The sequence below is a fragment of the Alligator sinensis genome, unplaced genomic scaffold (assembly GCF_000455745.1).
Source record: "Alligator sinensis unplaced genomic scaffold, ASM45574v1 scaffold1369_1, whole genome shotgun sequence".
Taxonomy (NCBI): Eukaryota; Metazoa; Chordata; order Crocodylia; family Alligatoridae; genus Alligator; species Alligator sinensis.
In genome coordinates, this window is record NW_005842875.1 from 146,439 (window position 1) to 168,076 (window position 21,638).

A 21,638-nucleotide genomic window follows, 5' to 3' on the forward strand; every position below is an offset into this window, starting at 1 on the left:
GAAACTTGGCAGTTTTCTTTATCTGCCTTTAACAGAGGGACCTCCCCTGCCCAGGAGAGCTCCCTTGCCCCAGGGAGCTGGGCTTGCTCCTTCAGCTGCCACGCCTCCCCTTCCCAAGAGCGAAAAGAGGAATGGTGCCAGCCCTCTGTGACAGTGAGCAACCCAAATGGCATGCAGAAAGGGGATAGGCACAGCTGCCCTGTCGGAGCCTCTGGAGTGCAGAGCAGCGTGCACCAAAGTGCAGTACAGCCAGCCCCGCAGTGCTGCGGAGACAGGACGAGACTGATCATGGCCACAGGTGAGCCTGGGAGTTGCTGTGAGATGCAGTGGGAGCCCGAGCAGCCGCGTGGTGCAGGGAGTGGGGAGCGCACAGGGACAAGGGAGCTCCACAAGAGTCTGATGGGGAAGAGACTGCACAGGAGAGGCTAGAGGAGAGGATACCTGGATCTTTCTGAGTAAGGAAGAACCATTCCCGGCTCTATCCGCATGATCTGGCCAGATTCATGTGCTTTCTCTTTGCTGGCCTGGCTTCTACCCAGGGCAGACAGCAGCGATGCCCCTGCTGCTATTCTCAGAAAGGGCTTGCAATAGCACAACAGCAGAGGTTGGGGCTGACCTACTGCGCTTTATAAGGGGGCTCCTTACTATGGCAGTTAATGTAAAACATGACTGGCCAAATGCTGCTCTAGTTCACCTCTACCCAAAAAACCTTGTCTGCTCTAGCTCACTACCTTTTGAGGTACAAAGTGAGGCCAAAACCTTCACAACCTGAGTCCTTTGCAGCGAATTAGTGAGAAGTGTGCTTCATGCTCGTGCCCAGGCAGTGTTCTGAGCAGGGCCGGGACGGGGTGCTGGGGGCAGTTCTCCTGATGGGCCATGGAGAGGGGGTGGGAAGGTGCCTGCGCCTTTGTCTGCACTCAGCTTGACACAAGAGCTGAGTGAGACCTGACCTACCCCATTCATCTTAGCAGGAGGCCGAGTCTGAAGCCTAATGTCACTACTGCAGATTCCAGGAAGGATCACTTAGCACAAGTAATCAGCTTCTTTGGGACTGCAGGGGCCCTTGGCACTTCTGGTGGAACATTTAGCCACTTCTCCATCAGCCTGACCCACGGGTTGCTGGCACAGGCAAATCAGAAGGGTGAGAAGAGGCTGCCAGCAACTCTGTGAAATCATGTTCAGTTCAAAATCATTCCTAGCAAACATAGACCTGTCAAGGAAGGGAAGTCATGCGTGAGGCAGCTAGGTCTTGTTAGACCAGTCATTCTCAACCAGGGTGCCAGGGTGTCCTGCAGACTACAGGGGTTATTCCCATGCATGCCTATGGCAGGCTGACCTGGTGTCTGGGGAGCCCCTGGCAGGCTACAGGTCACCCCCATTCATTCCTATGGCAGGTTGACCTGATGCCTGTGGGGTCCCCAGCAGGATAGATGGGGCCTTAGTCCTTGGGTTGCAGGCCCTGCTCCAAGGATGGTTTCATGCAAAAGACTAGTGTCCACACGCTACAGCAGGGCAGGGCTAGATCAGATTCTAGGAAGCAAATAGGGATTTGTGGCACTGAATGTGGCTGGTTCAGTGGGACTGAAGAGACCCCGCTTTCCCCTGGCCCTAGGACTGCAGGTTGGGTTCACTGACTTCCAGTGCTATAGAAACAACCTGCAACACCAAACAGCAGAGATGAGCACCAAGCACCTGGTGGTGCGGCAGGGGCAGCCTTTCACCATCACCTTGCACTTCCACGGCCGGGGCTACCAGCCCGGGGTAGACACCATCCTGCTTATCGTAGAGACAGGTAAGAACAGGGATGGTCCCTGCACACACCAATGAGCGAGGAGCCTTCCCTTCGCAGCGAGAAACGACCCTCGTGGAGGTAAAGGATCCCCCTGCCCCTGCACAGAAGTCCAGCCCAAGAGAAGACACCTGATCCTGTTTCTGTTACTGACACTCAGTGATCCCCTCTCTCCCCTCAAGGCCAAATGCCGAGAAATCATCGGGAACGCGAGCTGTATTCCCTGTGGCTAGATCTGGCCCCACAAGCAGCTGGAGGGCAGTCTGCGCGCGCACCAGCCCCAGCTGCGTGGAAATCACACTGTCTGCTCCAGCCAACGCAGTCATCGGCCGCTACCTGCTGAAGGCTCGTGTTGACTCTGGCACGGGCCAGGCCACCTCCTACCAGCTCGGGGAATTCACCCTGCTCTTCAACGCATGGAGCCCAGGTAGGCGTCTTCTTCCTGGTTTGGTCTCACTTCCCTTTATGTGCCGAGCTGCTACAAGCCCAGGCAGCCCCTCTCCAGAGGGAGGGCTCTCAGCCACAACCTGCTCTGCACGGATGTTCCTGCATGTCCAGCCCCCGCACCCCACCCCTCTGCTGGGCCCGAGCCTCAAACCCCAGGTAACCGCGCGTGCTTCAGCTGGCTGCCCCAGCCATGCTGGGGACCCCGTCCAAAACAACTTGCCAGTGCTTATCCCCGGCTGAGGAGGGCCTCTTCTTCGCCTGGCACAAACGTGGCTCACACAAGAGCCGTCCAAACCTAGCAAGGAACAAGGGATTGATGTGAACGCTCACCCCGTGCAGTGCTGAGAATATGGGGTTACCGCAATGGTGTTGTCTCCCCTCCAGGCAGCCCAAGTGTGAGCAGATTCCCTGCAATAGACCCGTGCCCTGGGATCAAGGCCTGTTCAAGCAGCCTTGTGAGTGCAGCCCTGCAATGGAGGGCTGCACTCCAAGTTGTGCTCCCATTTTTCAGCTGACGATGTGTATCTGGCAAGCGAGACAGCAAGGCAGGAGTATGTAGTGAATGACTATGGCTTCATATACCAGGGAAACAAGAACTGGATCCATCCATGTCCCTGGAACTAGGGCAGGTAAGACCGTCCTTTCCAGCAGTCTCTGGGGCATGGGACCCACCTTCCTGTCTATCCCAACAAGGCCTGACTCGGTTTCCCCTCCACACTGCCTTTCCCTCCAGTGCTGCTTGGTGCAGAACATCCCCCCGCGCCCACACACACAGCTCGGTGCCCACGAGCCCTTCCTACCCAGGTCCCAGGCAGCGTGGCATCCAGGACTTGCAGGGAACGAGGAGTCTCACACCTGCTGGGACTTTCTGCAGTTTGGTACAAAACTCGCAACCAGACTTCAGCTCTTATTCCCCCCCCAGCCCCGGGAGCAGCCTCCTCTCCAGCCCGCTCTAGGTTTCAGCCAAGGCATCTCCAGCTCCTGCCCAGTAGCTTTCTCCCTCTTCCCACATTCATTCGGCGGTCCTCCCATAGGCCTGGTAAGCAGCAGTTAATCGGCTGCCAGTGGCTGGACCACTCTCCCCTTAGAGGAGACCAACTGCACTTGTGCTTAGCAAAGGTCTTCCTGCCCCTGAGGTTTGAGTCATGAAATGGAGAGACGGGGAAGACAGGCCTCATTATCACTAGATGTGAAGCAGGCCTCACTCAACCCTGCAAGTGCACAGGGCACACTTCACAGCCAGCTGGACACGGCGCTAAGGTGCTTCTCCAACCCCTTTCGCAGGTCGAGGAGGGCGTTGTGGACATCTGCCTGAGGCTGCTGGACAGGAGCTTAAACTTCCAGCACGACCCTGTCGAGGACTGTTCCTTACGCAACAGCCCCGTCTACGTCAGCCGGGTGGTGAGCGCGATGGTAAGAGCAAACCGAACCGTACCCACTTGCACCCCCACCGTTCTCGTGCAGAAACACAGGCCGGGTCTTTCTGCTGCCTTCAGCGAGTGCCCCTTGTCCCTTCAACCCCTGCCAAGTCCTGCCAACCGGGCCATTGCTGCAATAGGCTGAAATCACCTCTGCGCCCTGCTGAGATCACCGTGCACCCACCTCTGCTGCCGTTTCAGTTCCCACTTCCTTCCAGATCAACAGCAATGATGACAGCGGGGTCCTGCTTGGGAACTGGAGCGAAGACTACTCTGGCGGCATCTGCCCATCCGAGTGGACCGGCAGTGTGGCCATCCTGCGGCAGTGGGACGCCACAGGAGCCCAGCCGGTGAAATACGGGCAGTGCTGGGTCTTCGCAGCGGTGATGTGCACAGGTGAGGGCAGAGGGCCTGCGTGACATTGTGGCACCGTCACAGTTAATGCTGACGCAGGGGGTTACCTTGGTGAGAATGAGAAGGAAACACCCAGACGCGTAAAATGGCAACCTAACAGCCCAGCTGGCAGAGACAAGCATATCCCTGGGCCATTTGTCCACTTGCAAAGACTTCTGTCCTCTGACATGAGCTGGTCACGTCAGCTGAGAGGCCAGGCACTAAGCAAGTCATGGAGACCAAACAGCCTTCTCCCCAGTGGCGTCCCAGCACATTAAGGGGGGCTGTTTGCAAGCTGCAGCCCGCTGCCCAGGCTGGGGACTGTGAGAGCTTCAGGCTGCAGACCTGTGAATCCCACACCCACCAAAACCATCATTTGAATAGGGAAAAATGGAACTTCCTTTCAAAGCTGCAATTCTTCAGTAAAAACTGGAGGAGAGACAGCAAGGGCTGCGGAGCCCTGGGGCTCTAGATGCCACAGCCTGAGGGGCATGTTTCTGCTAACGTCTGCCAGACACACACGAGCTGCTCCGCTCCTAGCAGAGGCACTGCCTTTCATGCCCGTGGCCATCCACTCTCCACAGACAGACACCCGGGAACACGTGAGGAGCTGAGGAGAGTAGCACTGTCCCCCAGGGGATGTGGCTCTGGGATCATAGGAGGAGAAGGGCTCGAAGATAGCTGCGCGCTGAGTGGGATTTATACAGACATCTGAACTGGTTCACACACAGCCAAGGGGAGAGTCGGTCCCTCTGTGCTCTGTGCTAGGGCTGTGACCCTCCTAGCCAGGGCCCACGACTGGGCTGGGTCCCTGGCCACAGGGTCCAGCACTAGCCCACGCAGTAGTCTGTCCCAACCCTTGCCTCTCCGTAGTGATGAGATGTCTGGGGGTCCCGACACGTGTTGTAACCAACACTGAGTCAGGCCATGAGAAAGATGGAAACCTGGTCATCGATGAGTACTACAATACCATGGGCCACATCCTTGCCACGGAGAGCAAGGACAGCATCTGGTGAGACTTGCCCCTGCGGCGGTCCCGGGTCCAGCTGCAGGGTGGGTCTGCCCTCCGCTCCCCTCCCGGTGCTGGAAGGTCCATGCCCTTCCCCGCTCAGCCCCTCTGGCCACTGCGACTCAGAGACGCGTCCAGAACGGCAGAAGTCTTTCAGAGCAGCAGCGAAAGCTGGCTGCAGACAGTGCCTGGGGGAAGCACACACCAGGGCTGCGGCAGTTGCTCTGTTCCCACTGCTCAGCCTGGCACCTGGCTTGGCCTGACCTGCTGTAACAGGGCTCAACTCCAGGGGTGACCGTGAGGCCCCTGGAGCTCCCTCAGCCCGTCCCGTCTGTCTCTCTTCGAGCGCTCTCGCCCTCTCCTCACCTGCTGCGCCTTGGGGAAATGCTACCTTCAGAAAAAGGAGGCTGCCCCAGGGCTTCCCACATCAGATCTCCTCTCATGACCACAGATGTCTGTGCCCATTGCCTTAGGGTAACTACCCTTACACAATGCCCGTGCCTCACAGATGATACTCAGTCCAGCTGTCCTGGGCTACAAGCTTCCTGCCCAGGCCTCTCCTCTCTCGGACTATGGGCTCCTTGGCCTCCGGCTGTGACCTCTAGTCTGTGGCCCCTGGCCCTGCTCCTAGGCCAGTGAGACCCAGGGCTCCCCTGGTCCCACTAGCCTCTGGCTGTGGCCTTCCTCAGCCCCAGCCCCTCTCCAGGCCCTGGCCCCGCTCCTGGGCCAGCGAGACCTCCGGGCTCCCTGACCCTGCTGGCACTTGCCCCTCCTAGGCTCCAGACCTCCAGGCCCGGTGGCCCCTCTCTCCTTTCTGGGCCACCCGGGACCTCCTCCGTCCCCTAGTCCCTTCTCCAGGCCACCCGAGTTGCTTATCCCAGCTCAGATGTCACCCAGGAGCCCCGCTGCAGCCCTGTGCTAGGGTCCCTTGCTCCGCGGCTGGACTCCCTGCCCAGCTCAGGCCCTGGGCTGACACACTTGAGCCACCCCCGGGTCAGGTGGGTCTAACTGGCCCCTGCCACGTGCAGGCGACGTCTCACACCACCTCGTCCCTGCCACACCTTCACGCCTGCACGCTGCCTGCTCCACAAGTCAGGAGGCGGCAGCTCCCTGACCCCACGCACCAGCTGCTTCTAGGACAAAGGTTTCCCTGCCCCACGAGGGCCGCATGCTGCACGATGGACAGACTGTCCCAAAGCAAACCCTTGCGACTGTTTCCTCCTGCAGGAAGTTCCACGTCTGGAATGAGTGCTGGATGGCACGGAGGGACCTGTCCCCAGGCTACGCCGGGTGGCAGGTGCTGGATGCAACACCTCAGGAAACCAGCAATGGTAAAGTGATAGCATCGCAGGGAAGTTGGGCTGCAAGGAACCTCACAAGGTCACACTTAGTTCAGCCCCCTTCTCAAGGCAGGAGCATCCCTAACTAAACCATCCCAGGCAATGAGGTGTCCAACCTGAGCTTGAAACCCCGCTCTGGGCAGCCTGCACCAGTGCCTGGCCACCCCCACAGCCAGGAAGTTTCTCCTCATCTTCGGCTGAAAGTCCCTCTGCTGAGCTTGAAGCCATTGCTCCTAGTCCTCTCCTGTGGCCACAGAGAAAAGCCCATCTCCATCCTCTCCGTGCTTGCCCTTCAGGGATTTGAAGACTGTTACCAAAGCCCAGCTCATTCTTCTCCTTTCCAGATTAGATAACCCTTATTATTAAATAACCCTAGTTCTTTCAGCCCTGCCTCACAAGTCATGTTTCTGAGGCCTCTAATCATTTGTGGCACTCTCCACTGGACTCTTTCCAATCTGTCCACATCCTTCTTGAAGTCCAGGGCTCAAAACTGCACACAGTTACTCCAGGGGAGGCCTTACCACTGCCAGACAAGAGTGGAAGAATCACTTCCCTTGCAAGCAACACTCCTGTTAATTCAACCCAGTACGTCGTTGGCTTTTTTTCGCACAACAGGAGTGCACTGTTGGCTCATCTTCAGCCCCAGGCCCTTCCCTACAGTCCTGCAGCCCCATCAGTCATTCCTCCATCTGCCCAGTCTCTATTTGGCTGCAGTTATTCCAGGGCCCACTCCCTCTGGCCCTCGTGGGCCTGGGTCACCTTGCTAATCCTTCTTCCTCTCACCAGGGCTCTACTGTTGTGGTCCTGCCTCAGTCAAAGCCATCAAAGAAGGAGAATTGCACCTTTCCTATGACACTCCCTTTGTGTTCTCAATGGTGAATGTGTACCGCGTTGTCTGGCTGATCTATGGTGCAAGGAAAGAGAAACTTCTCTGCGATTCTCGCTGTGTTGGGAACCACATCAGCACCAAGAGCATTGGGAGAGATGAGCGCAAGGACATCACTGACAGCTACAAGTACAGGGAAGGTACAGAGGCACCCAGCCCCACTGCATCTCCATCAGCCACGGCACCTGGGGGGCATCCAGGAGTGGTACAAAACAACCAGCCTGCATGCCGAGCGTCTGGGCTGGGAAGGCATCAGATGATGGAGGGCAGGGCATCTCCTGAAGGGAGAAAGCCTGTGGGGTCTCCAGAGTTTTCCAGTCCAGGCCGGGCTTCTTCTGCCTCTCTACTGAGGTTGGTTAGTACTGCACGCCAGCTCTGCTGGATTTATGGACAGCAAAACACCAAGGCACTTTTTCTTGCACAACAGGCTCCCAGGAGGAAAGGCAGGTGTTTGCAAAGGCTCTTGCTAGGGCTCAGCACAGAAAGGCACAAGGGCCCAGCACAGCAGAGCCCCAGGCTAGCAGGTTTCTGCCAGGACTGAGGGCCTCCCTGGACGTATCCAGCCCAGCTGAGTGCCGTGGCCAGGAGGCTCCGAGCAAGGTGCACACCTGCCTGAGGTTGAAACTGGCCAAGTCCCCTGAGGTTGGCCAGGACCTCGGCCTGGTCCTGCTGGCTGAGAATTTGGCTTTTGAGCACAAGGACTTGAAGCTGAGCATCAGCACCGGGTCTGTGCTGCATGACGGCGCTCCCCTGCCTCCGTTCTGGCAGAACACCCTGTACATCCCTTTCCGTCCCAAAGAAGGTATTTCCATCCTGGCTCGGCTCTGGGGGCCTGTGGGGTGGAGGGGACCCTGTGCGGGTGGCAGCGATGAAGCCGGTGTTTGCAGCTCGCCGTTCTGTGAAGGTCTGTTCCATTTGCAGAGAAGGTCATCCCATGGACAATCTCCTACGCCCAGTATGGGAGACACCTGTCCCAAGACAGGCTGGTGCGAGTGAGCGTTGTTGGGGAGGAGAACTCCACCTGGGAAAAGCTGCTGGTGGAAAGGATCATCACCCTGGCTTACCACGCTATCCTCATCAATGTATGGCAAGCACATGTAGCTAGCTCCTTCCCTCAGGGACTGACACCCAGCGCAATGCAGGGCAGGGTGAGGCGGACGAACGCCTCTCGCAAAGGGAGCTCTTTGTGCCCAGAGGCCTTGAAGGCAGAGGCACTACACGGGACACAGCTGCCCTTATGTAAATGCAGCCCCAGACACCTCCTTCTGCCCCAGGGCAGGGGAAGAGCTCACATGCTGTCCAGCGCGACAGGCGTGGGTGGCCTCCCTGCCTGTTGGCACTTACAGTCGCTGTTGGCACTTACAGTCTCCAGCGTGCTGTACCTATTTGTTCCCTCCACGGGCCCCATCTTCCAACTGGAAGAGCTGGGAGCCATTGAAAGCCAGGGTGAGGCACTAGTGGCAGAGCTGTGATTAGGTGTGCAGTCCCTGACACCCAGTCCTAGATGACACTTCTACAGAGCCCCAAATGCCTCCTGCCAGTGCCCCCATCCAGCCTGAATAGGCCCCCCTGGAGCACCCAGCCTGCTGTAAGGACATCAGCCAGCCAAGCAGGTCTGAGCACAGTCCAGACACCTGCTTCTCTGCTGTGTTGGCTCAGCGGGGGTTAATGCACAAAATAAACCAGCGATGGGGGGTGCCAGGAAGGGTCTGACAAGGCAGGGGCTGCACTGGACATCACTCTTGCTCTGTAGCGCCCACTCCCGCCATTGTCAGACAGGCTGCTGCCTTCCTCCGCCTTCATTCTGGTTTCTCTGCTCAGGTCTTGTCACCCATAGCGGCGAACCGCCCGTTTGCCCTTGAGGTCGAGATCACCAACCCTCTGCACGAGCCAGCCAGGGACTGTGTCCTGACCATGGAGGGCAGCGGCCTGCTCAAGGAGCAGTTCAGACTTGAGTAAGTACATGGGCCACGCTGAGCTGAGCCATAGGACCTGCCCTCCCAGGGCACAGACAAATCCTTACTGCCTGTGGGAAGTCAGTCTCCAGAGAGAGGAGACGGAGCCCACTGCGTTAGCAGCAGCCCAACCCGGCAGCAAGACGGTCTCCCAGGAGAGGGTCTGGGAAAGCCCCACGAGCAGGGGCAGAGGTGCCAGCGGGTCAGGAGGCGAGAGCAGGGCTGGGGAGAGGGAGCTCAGTGCCATACATTGAACTCCCTGTCATTTCCCTCATTTAGCATGGGAGTCCTCAGAGCCCAGGAAAGGTCCAACATCACTTTCCAAATCATCCCCTTCAAGACGGGCCAAAGGCAGCTGCAAGTCAACTTCAAGAGCAACAAGGTCAAGGACATCAAAGGTCACACAACTCTCATAGTAGCTCCAAATATAAGATTTTAAACACTGCATGATCACAGCCTTCTGCACACCCTGGCAAGAAGTTCACAAGGACAGAGCTCAGTTTCTGAATGCAGAGAGAAACTGCTGTGGACGGCAGCTACTGGAGCACGAGGGGCAATGGTCCTGAACACAGCCCCCTCAGCACCAGGCACAGCCCTGCCGGAGCCCAGGTCCTGGCCCACCCACCTGCCAGTGGGGCGGCACCCCAGGGAGAGCCGCTGTCTTCTCAGGTTAACAATAAAACTGCAACCCTGTTATTCTCTGTGGTTGTTACCTGGCTTCATCCACATCAGGGCTATGCCCTAGCTGGTAACTCGGTCCCCGCGGCCCCCTTGAGCGCTCTTGGGGTGGACGTGTGCTCTGCTCAGAGTTGGCTGGTACAAAGGGCACAGAGCAAATGGGGGCAGGAGGCAAGGTGGTATCAAGAAGGAAGGGACGCGAGAAGCAGCCCTGGATCCAGCATCTGCTCCTGCCCCGGGGAGGGCAGGGATTACATGCTCTGTCTGAGGACCCGTCCTGAGCTCCCCCAGGCAGAGAAATGTCTCCACAGTCACTTAACAGAGGTCCCATCCCCAGTTACGGAGATGAAGCGCTTGCAGGGGTGCAGGTGGGAGATGCTGGGTGTCCTCACCAGCGTAAAGGAGCTCTTGCGCTCTGTGGCAGGGCCCTGGCAATACGCACCGCTCCGTCCTCACCTGCCCTCCCTGCTGCAAACACCCCTGGGCCGACCTAAAGCGTGGTGACAGCCATGGCTGGGGCATTGCCAGAGTCCTCCAGGCAGCTTCCTCCCCACTCAGGCTGTGCTCCCCCACTTCCATAACAAGCCTTGCACTGCGCCTTGCCCCGCTCACAGCCAAGGAAGCAGGTCGGCTGCCAAGCTCTGCCTGTCTCTAGCAAGCACCCGGTACCCCTGCCGCACACATGCACTTCAGACAAAGCCCAGAGCCGCGTGCGAGAGATGCAGGGCAGAATGTCTGGAGACGCTGGCTGCCAGCTCCTCGTTTGGCCTTGCTCCCCTCCCTCCTGCCTGCAAGGACTAATATCCTGAGAAGCCCCTTTGGTCAGTTTTCCAACTGCTGGAAAAAGCTCAAGCGGTGTAAATAGAGCCCCAGGTCTTACACGTGTGAACTCCCATGCTGTCCCTCCCCTGCTGCACAGCTCCTCCAACCAGGCTGCCCCTGCGCCCCCTCCACCCCATAGGCACACACGCATGGGCGGATAGATAAAGGAATCCCTCTGGCTTCTGCACAGCCAGCCGGCAGGATAAGGAGCCATGAGAGGAGACAAGTCCTGCCCCACCCCAAAAGACACAGTGCAAACAGACAGCATAACTAGGTCTGCAGACAAGCCCTGTCATTCCCCAGCAAGAACAGGAAGAGGGGCGACATCCAGGGAGGGAGCTCCCGCAGGCCAGAGCCGGGGGATCAGACATGGGCCAAGGTGAGCAAGGCAAGGCCTCGGCAGTGGGGGACCAATTGCTTGCGAGGCCTCTGGGACGCACTCAGCTCTGCCGTGGACAGGGGAGGGGAGGGGAGGGCCAGCCCTGCGAGGACACGAGGGTCCTTAGGGGCCAGCAAATGCAGGGGGGATGGAAGCCCCCTGGAGCTGCCGCTGGTCGAAGCGTCACCAGCAAGCATGGACAGGTGCAAGAGGCACAGAAGCTGGGAGGGGGACGCAACAGCAATCCTCTGGCCCCCCAAGCCACACCTGGGAGCCTACATCCTCAGGAAGAGGGCAACATGGGCTTGCTCCAGGACTGCAGCCAGAGGAAGGGGCTGCTGCCTTCTCCCCGCACCGACCTCAATGGCACGGCGCCAGGCAGTGTGGCTCAGGCAGCCCCTGCTCGCTGGACTGTCCTGCCCTGGCATCAGGGGGGGTCGGAGGCATCAGTAGTGTCAGGGACTTGGGGGGAAGGAGCTGCAGGGAAGAGGCGCAGGGTCAGTTGTGACCCCCGAGGGAGGCAGCTCCCAGCACCTGCTGCCCTGACTTTCCTGCATGCACCTCCTCTTGCTCTGCAGCCCTGCACATCGCCAAGTGTGACCTGCAGGCGCCAGTGAACAATGGAGTCCACCGCACTGCAGCGATCAGCACCGAGCGGCTGGTGGTGCGCCGGGGGCAGCCGTTTTCCATCACTCTGCACTTTGCAGCAGAGGTTCAAAACTACCTGCAGCAGCTGAAGAGGGCCTCCCTGGTCGTGCAGACAGGTAACACCCAGCAGACACCATGGGCCAGGACGGCTGAATGCTCAGCACTTACCACCTTTCAGTCAAGACTGGCTGCCTTGCCAAGACGCTCGCCTCCAGCACCTGGGAACTGGCGCAGAGACCCCAGGGCCTGTGCCGCCAGGGGCTTTTGCAGCCAATCTGCCCCAACCCTTGTGGGGCAGATCACCCCTTATCTGCCTACATTCCTCACCACTGTCAGAGCCAGGAGGTGGCACAGCCCCTGGACCTCAGGCCTGGGCCAGCCCGGTCATGCCCTTGTCTCAAAATCATTGAATGTGGGCGACAGCACTCGGCATTAGCAACCCCGCGGGAGGGAGAAAGCGGAGGGCAGGGCCCCAGGAGCCACTGCAGCCAGAGACATGCACAAAGAGGGCAACCAGCAGCTGGGCTGGGCCGTGGGTGACAGCAGTGGGAGGTGCCATTGGGGAGCCGGGGCCCAACTCTGCACCCCCTGCACCGTCAGGGTCCCGATCAGTGCTGGGAACAGATGGGCCTGGCCTGCACCTGACCTGCTGTGTCTCCGGCTGCAGGGCCCCGGCCGTCCAAAGCAGACGGCACCCACGTGCAGTTTCCCGTCTCCAGCCTGGGGGACCGCAGCGGGTGGAGCGCAGCCGTCAAGGAGCGTGACTCGCTCTCCTGGAGCCTCTCCGTGACCAGCCCAGCCGGTGCAGCCGTCGGGCACTACACCCTGCTGCTGCGCATCCGCGGCACGCAGCGGGCCACAGAGCACCCGCTGGGGACCTTCACGCTGCTCTTCAACCCCTGGTGCCGAGGTAGGTGGGCAGCCAGAGGGGCACGCTGGGCCAGCCACGTCGCAACAGCGGCTCTGAGCGCCCCTGCCGAGGGAGTTTGGCAGAGCAGTAGTGTTTCCTTTAGCTCAGCCTTATCAGTCGGCTGCCTGGGGTATAGGGGAGATGCCAGAGGCCCTTCCTCCGGCACGAGACCAAGCGGCAGGGACAGGTGCCAGCTGGTGCTGAAGCCGGGACGGGCAGGTCCTGCAAGCAGGGACAAGAGCTGCAAGCAACCACCTCCTGCCCTCCCAGCGCTGGTGGCACTGCCCCGACCCGCGCCCGGCAGGGGCGGGGGGCATTGCTGGCTGCTAGACCTTCGTTCCTCCTCACTTGGGGGTGGTGAGCACCTCCTTCCACATTTTTCGTCCTAGATGACAGCGTCTTCCTGCCCAACGAGGCGCAGCGGCAGGAGTGTGTCCTGAACCAGGACGGCAGCATCTACTGGGGCACCGAGAGCATGATCCAGGTGCAGCCCTGGGACTTCGGCCAGGTGAGCCAGACCCTGGGCCCACCCCGCCCCCGGCCCAGGACAGGGCGGTCTCCCACATAGCACAGGCAGTCTGGGCCTCACCCTCCAGTCACACTGGACGGGGAGATCTCTCTTTCCCACAGGCTGCACAGACCTGCCAGGGCCTGGGGGCAAGGACCCCTACATGCAGGGAGGGGCCCACCTCAGCCTGTCGCCCCGAGTACAACGTGGTTGTCGGGCAGTCACTGGGGTCTGCTAGGAGACACGAGGATACATGCCAGCTCTTGCATGCCCCCGTCAGTCCATCACAAAGCTCTGCCTACAGCTCAGCAGCGATAGCCCCATTCTACAGAAGGGGAAACCAAAGCATGAGGCAAGGAATGGACTGCCCGGTTATGCAGCAAGCCAGGGGTGGTAGGCTCGTGCTCCCTGCCCAGAGCACACCGCTGTCTTCGCGCTCGCCTGGAGGGAGCTCCCGGACGGCTCCTAGCATGAGCTGCCTGGGCCTGCGCCCTCAGGCGGGAGATGCTGCAGCCCAGAGCGGTCGCTCCGCCGGCCCCCAGTCCCTGCATCGCGGTTCTGGGAGTACGGGCTCTGACCTGTCAGCGGGGGGCCGGGCCGGGCCAGGCCAAGCAGCCTGGTGGTGGGTCCACGCGCCTCCCCACGAGGGGTCCTGCTCTCGTTTCAGTTCGAGGAGGACATTGTTGACATCTGCTTCAAGCTGCTGGACGTGGGCGCACACTGGCAGCAGGACACAGACCGCACCAAGCGCGGTGACCCCGTGCATGTCTGTCGCCTGGTCGGGGCCACGGTAAGGAGAGCGGGGTGGGGTGGGTCACGCTTCCCTTGTGGGCGAGACCCAAAGATGGAGGAAGGCCCAGAATCTGGGGGTGCCCGATTTGCTGCCATAGCACAAGCCAAGAAGCACGTCCGCCAACAGCTCCGTTTCCTGCCCTGCCCCTGGCCCTCCTCTGCCCCGGGGCCCCCACACCACCCGCGCTGCCGGGGCAGGCAGCATCCCACGCCACAAGCGCCGGCCCCGCAGCCTGCCGGGAGCTGCCACCTCCCCTTCCCAGCTCCCACCCCAGCGCTGCGCAGAGGCCGGTAGCAGCAGCAGCCGGGCGAGACACCGCGCTGGGGCCCGAGCGGCGGTCACTGCTCAACTCTCCCGTCTCCTTTTCCCGGGAAGCTGAACTGCAACGAGCTCAGAAGGGTCCTGACCGGAGGCTGGACTGCTGAATGCCGTGACGGGACACCCCCCACCCAGTGGCTGGGCAGCGCCCCCATCCTCCGGCAGTGGGCAGCAGAACGGTGCCAGCCCGTGCGGTACGGGCAGTGCTGGGTGTTTGCAGCCGTCGCATGCTCAGGTACCGCAGCTGCTTGGGGCTAGAGCAGGCCCCAGCAGCGCCTCTGCGCAGTCCTCGGCTCCTGAACCAGCCCAGGCCCTTCTCTCAGCCTCCTGCGAAGCGCCATGCAGCGCCGCAGCAGCCGGGTCCGCAGCCACGCACCCCTGGCCTGTATCCGCCCGGGCTCAGCTCACACTGCCGAGTCCCGGCTGTGGCAGGGAGCAGGGGGGCGCAGATCCTCCCCCGCCTTTTCTGAAGGAACGATGCTTCTTGCCGACACGGAGCAAGAGGCCTGGTGCCCTCCCAGCCCACCCCGGGGGACCCGCTCCATGGCCAGAGGGGAGGGCAGGTGACTTGTGCCTCATGGCTCTTCCTCTTCTCTCCGCACAGTGCTGAGGTGCCTGGGAATTCCCACCCGTGTCGTCACCAGCTTCACGTGGGCCCACAACACGGGTGGCCACCTAAGTGTGGACGAGTACTACAGCGAGAGCGGGGACAAGGTTGCACGCAACGGCAAGGCCAGCATCTGGTGAGGAAGCCCAGCTCGCGCTCGAGGGTGCAGGGACAGCAGCGCCGGGTCAGCCCAGAGCCCTGCCCTGAGGCACTGGTGCCCCAGACTGAGGCCCAGGGGTGAATCCAGCCTGCCCCCGCCTCCCCAACCCCTGGGGTGATGCAGCAGGAAGGGCCATTGGTGTGGCCGGGGGGGCCCCTGAGCCTTAGCTCAGCCCCCCAGTGCAAGCGGGTGCCCTCGTCTCCTGCAGGAGCTTCCATGCGTGGAACGAGTGCTGGATGGCACGGCCGGACCTGTCCCCAGGCTATGATGGGTGGCAGGTTTTGGATGCCACCCCCCAGGAGAAGAGCGGAGGTAAGAACCCAGAGAGGCTCTGGGGCAGCGGAAAAAAAGGGCCGCTGCCGGCCCCCTCCCCTGCCCACGGCCAACCTGCACGCTCCTCCCCACAGGCCCATCCAGCTGTGGGCCGACCCCAGTGCGTGCCATCAGGGACGGCATCCTGGAGCTGGACCCTGACGTCGCGCCTCTCTTTGCGGCCCTGAATGCGGAGCACCGTGTCTGGGTGCAGCGGCCTGATGGCAGGTTCCAGCGGGCAGCCAGCGGTGCCCGCTACTTGGGCAACAGCATCAGCACCAAGGCAATGAGCTGTGATCGCTGCCAGGACCTCACGCACCTCTACAAGTTTCCCGAAGGTAGGGCTGGGGATGGGGGATCCTGGCAGCCACCTCCTGCCTGAGGAACCTGCAACAGGATCTTGATGGGCTGCCCACCTGCGCTCAAGGATTCAGGAGCCTCCTGTTGCAAGGAGACGGAGACAGTGGTGTCCACTGGTCTGGGAGATGCATTGTACTGCACCTGCCCAGTGACACCACTGAGCAGAAAACTGTTTTTGTAATGTGGCAGGGTCTCCTCAGGCAAGAGAGGTGCTTGAGAGAGTCCACAAGAAGACAAACGAACTGGAGGGAGCTAGCAGCAGAGAGACAGATCCCAACACCCTTCTTCCTGCCATCAAAGACCTGGCTCTTCTGCTCTTCGTCTGCATTCAGCCCGAGAGCTCCGTGCTGCTGGGACAGGACATCCAGCTAGCCGTGACAGCGGCTAACTGGAGTGGTGGGGAGAAAGCTGTCTACCTGGTGCTGGGGGTCCAGACTTTGCGGTACGATGGCACCCCCATTACACAGCTCTGGAAGGAAGAGCTTCAGTTCACTCTCAGAGATAATGAAGGTAAGGATGGTTCCATATGTGTGCAGCCAGCACAGCTCCAGCCCCTGCCCTGTGGCAAGCATAAAAAGCACGTTTAGCACCAGCACATGCTGGGCTGGTAACGCTTCCAGCAGACTCCAGGGTAAGGCCAGACAGACCTCATCACTGACTCTCACCTGCATTCTGTGACTCTGTTCCAGAGAAGACCCTATCTGCCCAGGTGCCCTACTTGCAGTACAAGAGTGCGCTGGGAGACGGCCACCTGATGCTGAGTGCTCTGCTAAAGGACGTGGACACCCTGAGTGTGCACTTTGCACAGGAAGAAATCAGCATCTGCAAGCCCCAACTTGCCATCAAGGTTTGGACTAATGCAGCTGTTGCTTGCCTACTGCAGCAGGCACCAGTGCCGGGAGCATGCTCTCTTCCCCCCAGCACTACTCCAAAATGGGCCCGGGGGGAGGGAGGAGGCAGGGCTGCCCTGTGCACAGCTACCCCATGCATGCCCCGCTCACCTGCCTGTGAGAGTGCGGGAGACAATGAGCAGTGGGAAGTGCAGGGGCTCCAAGAGGAGCCCAAATGGAGGACTTGCCAGTCCAGGGGGGCAGCAATCTCGGGCACCAGAGCCCATGGAAGGTTCTCATGCAACTTCCCAGTCCCAGCTCATTGTCTCCTCTCCACAGCTCCCCCAGAGCGTGATGCAGTACCAGCCAACCATGGCAGAGATCAGCCTCCAGAACCCCCTGCCTGAGCCCCTGGAGCAGTGTGTGCTATCAGTGACAGGGAGAGGACTCATCTACAGAGAAAGGACATACAGGTAAGGGCACCCTGCCCCTGCCAAGCACAGTAGCCTGCTTTCAAAGCTTCGGAATAGGCCCGAACCAGGGTAAAGGCCACCGTGTTGCAGAGGTGGCACCTACTGTTGTTTCATAGCACCCAAAAGTGAATGAGCGTTGGGGCTGGCATCACTGGCACCACCGGGGTGGGCCCCATCGCCTCCCGTCCACTAGCCAGAGATGATGCCATGGTTCCACTCCCATTGGACCAAAGAGAAAACGAGAATGAGAAGCTGCCGGACGACCCCACCCACGGTGTTTGTGGAACAGCCACAGCCGCAGGCCCCAGTCAGTGAGAGGAGGCAGGAGCCCAAGGGTAGAAGCAAGGGGCCAAGGACAGGGACTAGACAGACATGTCAGCATGAGAAGGTGGCTCCAGGCAGGTGAGCGAAGCTGTGCAAGCTGCTGCGGCGCCATCAGGAGCTACCTCTCCAGCTGCCGGGATAGCAGGAGCTGAGCCGAGCCCTACTCACAAGGGACACTTCTCCACCATGTGCAGCAGCGAGGACAGTCCCGCCCCTCTCCTTGGAGCAGCCCCCCTAATTCTCTGCCAGAAGATGCCAAGCTTTGCAGAACAGCTGCACCATCTGAATGACCCCCTCTTGCCTTTCAGGTGCGACACTGTGCAGCCCAGCAGCAGCCTGCGCGTGCCCATCCCCTTCACTCCCACACAGGCAGGGACCAAGAGGCTAACCGTGCACCTCAGCTGCACCCAGATCCAGGACATCAAAGGCTACAGAAGTGTAAACATTGTGGCTGCCCAACCCCCAGCTTAATGCCGATGCTGCCCTCAGCTCCTTTCAGGCAAGCCGGCAAAAGCCCTCACCGCACACACTTTCCAATAAAGCCACATTTGAGCTGAGTGACTGAACTGCTGTGTGACTGCAATGGCCTGCATGACGCCCCATTCCCAAGCCCATACCCGGGACCTCAGTACACCTCAACTATTAAGGAAAAAGGCACTGCCCTGAAATGTGAAGGGGAATGTGCTGCATCCCTTAGGGCTGCACTCAGCTCCCATGGGGCCAGGGAGCCGCTGACCCAGCAAACAGCATTTTCCACTGCGTCCTCAGGGAGTGAGCTGGCCCAGCCAAAGCTGGCAGGGCAAGCCCACAAAGGATGCCAGGGCCCTTCCCCTCCGCACACCAAACCGTCTCCACACAAGAGGCACCCGCATGAACCCAGTTATATTTTATTGCTCTTTCTGCCTTCACGGCTAGCCCGAACATCAAGCAGGGACGAGACCCATCCGCAGCATCCATATACAACTCCACATTGTCCCGAGTCTAAGCTTTGCTTTGGCAGCTGCTAGAGAACGTCAGCGAGCCATCTTTGCTTTTGCAAAGTTCTTCGCCGTTGGAAAAGCTCCTCACTCCAAGCCCCACTCTCATCCCACTCCCTTTGCTGCAGGGAATGGCCAGATCCACCTGAGACCCTGACCACAGCATGTGGGGACGCAGGCATCAGAGTTCACCCTGTGTGAAGTCCTTGATTTTGTTCATGTTGTGATCTACTGCCCCAGTCAGAAACAGCACCCAGCCCTCCTCTGACGGGGGGCATGCATGGCTTGCCCTGCAGGAAAGGGGGAAAGCATCAGGAATGGCTTAGGGGGAGCCCTAGGCAATAGACCATCACGTGCTACTCAGCTGTCATGAGACGTGACTGGTGCAGCTCCCTCAAGCCCTCAGGGCTGGACAGAGCCAACTCCTACCTTGTCCACAACCATGGATTCATCTTTGAATACCTCCAGACATGCACACAGCCCTGCCCCACCACCCAGCTGTTACCTCTTCCACTCCCCCACGCTACTTGGTGATACCGGGGTTGTTCCGAAGACAGATACTTGCAATCCAAAAGTGCCCAGATAAGTCCCATCTTCCAGGGCTGACTTGCCCGCTTTCTAGACACTGTCAACCATCAGGAAAGGCACCCGTACACCCTGCTCTTGAGAGGGCCCCAAAAAACAAAAATCACACTCACCTTGCAATTTCTAGCATCTTTTTCAGGACAGAGGCCAGTTTAGCCGCCTAAAGAGAGACCGAAAGGAAAGCAACTGAGTCAGTCCAGCCTGTGTCTGACCCACCTGGCTTCAGGGGAAGGCACATGCTACCTCGCTCCAGCACAATTAGAGTAGGTTTAGTTCAGGGGTATCAAAAATACAGCCCATGGGGCAGAGCCCTATCATCTGGCCCCTAGTGCCGCCCCTCAAGAGCCGACCCACATGCTGCATGTGGTGCTGGCTCCAGCCAGCACGGGATGTGCACTGGGTCCAGCCCACAGGGTGGCCCTGCGCCACTGGTCTGGCCCATGGGGCCAGGTGAATTTGACACCCTGGTTTAGTTCACTAGAAGCCTTTAAATGCTATTTTGCATCTTTCTAATCTACTTGTTTCCAGCCATATATAGACCAAAACAACTCACAAGTAATTGAACAATCTAGCGAAAAAAGTGCATCATTCGCCATTTTAACATATGAAAGTAGGAATCCGCTTGGCAAACACAGAGCTATAGAACAGCTTAAGTGACCGCATCCAGCTCACCCCCCTGCTCAGCACCCTAACGAGAATCAACTTTTCTTTAGAAAAATAAAGAATACAGATGTGCAGACCAGATCAGATCTGGATGCCGGCTGGCTTGTTCAGATCAATCCCCTTGCTGCCACAGACACCTCTGAGCTGTACAGCTGGGATAAGGACCAGCAGGGCCTTTCGACCCCCCGCTCCAGATGGGCCATGGCCCTTTGAGGCAAGGACCAACAGTTTTCCTCAGGATGCCAAGGGGGCCCCACACCAACCAGCTCTCCTCAGCTAAGGGAGTTACTCTGTAGACCTGACAGCGCTGGCTCCCCCTTGGACATGCTCTGCTCTCCATGGGAGCCAGGCCAGGGCCTCTATACAGGAAGGCTGAAGAACAGCAGGACTTACATTGAGGCGCACAGCCAGCTGGTTCATGGGTGGATACATGCTCAGTGCCAGCTCGTCCACACTACGGCAGAACAGAAAGAGCAGTCACTACAGGAGGGGGACCCCCTGGCAGTGCCAGCAAGCACACAGCCCAAGGGGACACCAGCCACCTACTGAATCGCCTCTGAGAGCAAACTGGTGCTGCCAGGTTCAGCATGGGTTCTGCCTGAACACACTCTCCCTTGCCTTGCAGCCAGGGCATCACTCCTGTTCCCCAGGCTACTTCCTTGGAGCTCTCTCCTGCCCAGCTGGGATGACACCTGTAGCCCATCTCAGAGGTCCCGGGTCAAATGCCCCTACTCCCACCACCAGCTCAGAAGGCAATGCAACCCTTGTGAAGATGCTGCTTCTAGCACAGCACCCAGCAAGCCACAATGAAAGGGAAGGGAGGATTCACCTGGGGCTGATCTCGTTGGCAATGTCTGCAAGGTCATCCAGCTGCGCGACATGTTCCGGTGTGTCTGCTTTGCCGTGAGCCTTCACTGCACCCAAGACCTTCTTCAGGCAGGCTTTGGAGGCCTTCATCAGCCCCATGCAGGGGTTGAGCAGCTTCCGGTCTGCCTCGGACCAGTAGGTATCCCGATTGCCTCGAGAACCCAGCTCCTCATCCTCCATGATGTCCCCGTAGGGATCACCTCCTTCAACCTGAGCCTGAGGACACAAGCACGTCGGGATTCTGGAACCCACCATCTGCCCCAGGCATGACGAGCAATCCCCAGCACACCTAAGCTTCCCTCCGGATCCCCCAGCTCCCAGGTGTCCAAGGCCATGGCTGAGAAGGCTTCTCTCTAGGAGACTGATATAGAAGTTAGACCCTCCCCTCAAGGCTACCGAATGCCAAGAGCTTGCTGGTAAATCTGATGTCTTTTATTAGGCCAACTATTTTATTACTTAATTTAATAAAAGATATTGCATTCACCCAAAGAACCACGTCCAGCTATGTCCTTAGACCATCAGGGCTACAGCCAACACGCCTAAAACAAGAGCCTGCCAAACACCCCTCTTCCCACCAGCAAACAGCCCCTCAGGGAGAAGCCAGGGACGCGAGTTGCAGCAGCCCCATATCGAGCTAGAAACTGAACGCTTCACAGGCGCCCCCGCTGTGTGGGGCTGAACATCTCGGTCTGAGTCGAAACCAAAACACAGAAACCAACTGGACCGCTGTCCGGGGCAAACTCATTGCCTGCTGTCACAGCAGCACTACTGCAAAGCCCAGAGCTGACAGCTCTCTGTAGAGGGGAGTAAGGGCCTCTTACCTGCTCCATCTCCTTCAGGGCATCCTTGACCACTTCCAGATACGTGGCCACAACTGACAGGACGGCTGCCTGGTTATCTGCACGCAGAGGCCAGAGGGAGGTGAGCGGGCCGCGGGCTGTGCAGACCCCTGCCGCCTCCCCGGCTCGCACCGCGCTCCCCCGCCTCCCTGCAGTCGCTCAGAGCTGCAGCGTCCCCGCATCAGGCGACTCGGCTCGTGCGGCAGGGGCTGGCCTCCTAGGAGCCACCGGCTCCGCTCCGTCTCAGGGCTACCAGGGCCAGTGCTGCTGCGAGCAGAGCTCTCGCTACTTGCAGCGATGCCACCTACCTCGCGGCAGGCTGGACACCTGCTCGCACGCCTCCCACAC

General features: G+C 59.6%; 3 protein-coding genes across 3 annotated transcripts; 2 read left to right on the forward strand and 1 right to left on the reverse strand.

Moving 5' to 3' along the window:
* The first annotated feature begins 256 nt into the window (after positions 1-256).
* Positions 257-9,923, forward strand: LOC102372191 (protein-glutamine gamma-glutamyltransferase 5-like). Its single transcript, XM_025191995.1, has 13 exons — positions 257-298; positions 1,613-1,792; positions 1,971-2,216; positions 2,748-2,859; positions 3,514-3,649; positions 3,873-4,050; positions 4,921-5,059; positions 6,284-6,387; positions 7,183-7,422; positions 7,710-8,084; positions 8,204-8,364; positions 9,104-9,237; positions 9,517-9,923. The coding sequence occupies exons 1-13, from the start codon at positions 289-291 to the stop codon at positions 9,674-9,676; spliced, it is 2,175 nt and encodes a 724-aa protein (XP_025047780.1). The 5' UTR covers positions 257-288; the 3' UTR covers positions 9,677-9,923.
* Positions 9,924-10,988: 1,065 nt separating this feature from the next.
* EPB42 (erythrocyte membrane protein band 4.2) lies at positions 10,989-17,925 on the forward strand. Its single transcript, XM_006035769.3, has 13 exons — positions 10,989-11,116; positions 11,695-11,880; positions 12,432-12,674; positions 13,064-13,182; positions 13,850-13,972; positions 14,351-14,528; positions 14,898-15,036; positions 15,269-15,372; positions 15,468-15,710; positions 15,922-16,242; positions 16,422-16,579; positions 16,902-17,035; positions 17,668-17,925. Exons 1-13 carry the CDS (start codon positions 11,107-11,109, stop codon positions 17,828-17,830), a joined length of 2,121 nt encoding a protein of 706 aa, XP_006035831.1. The 5' UTR covers positions 10,989-11,106; the 3' UTR covers positions 17,831-17,925.
* Positions 17,926-18,228: 303 nt separating this feature from the next.
* CCNDBP1 (cyclin D1 binding protein 1) lies at positions 18,229-21,632 on the reverse strand. Its single transcript, XM_014525755.2, has 6 exons — positions 21,599-21,632; positions 21,273-21,349; positions 20,414-20,667; positions 19,978-20,038; positions 19,035-19,081; positions 18,229-18,626 (listed from the first exon to the last, which is right to left on the reverse strand). Exons 2-6 carry the CDS (start codon positions 21,279-21,281, stop codon positions 18,518-18,520), a joined length of 480 nt encoding a protein of 159 aa, XP_014381241.2. The 5' UTR covers positions 21,282-21,349; positions 21,599-21,632; the 3' UTR covers positions 18,229-18,517.
* Between the last annotated feature and the right edge of the window lie 6 nt (positions 21,633-21,638).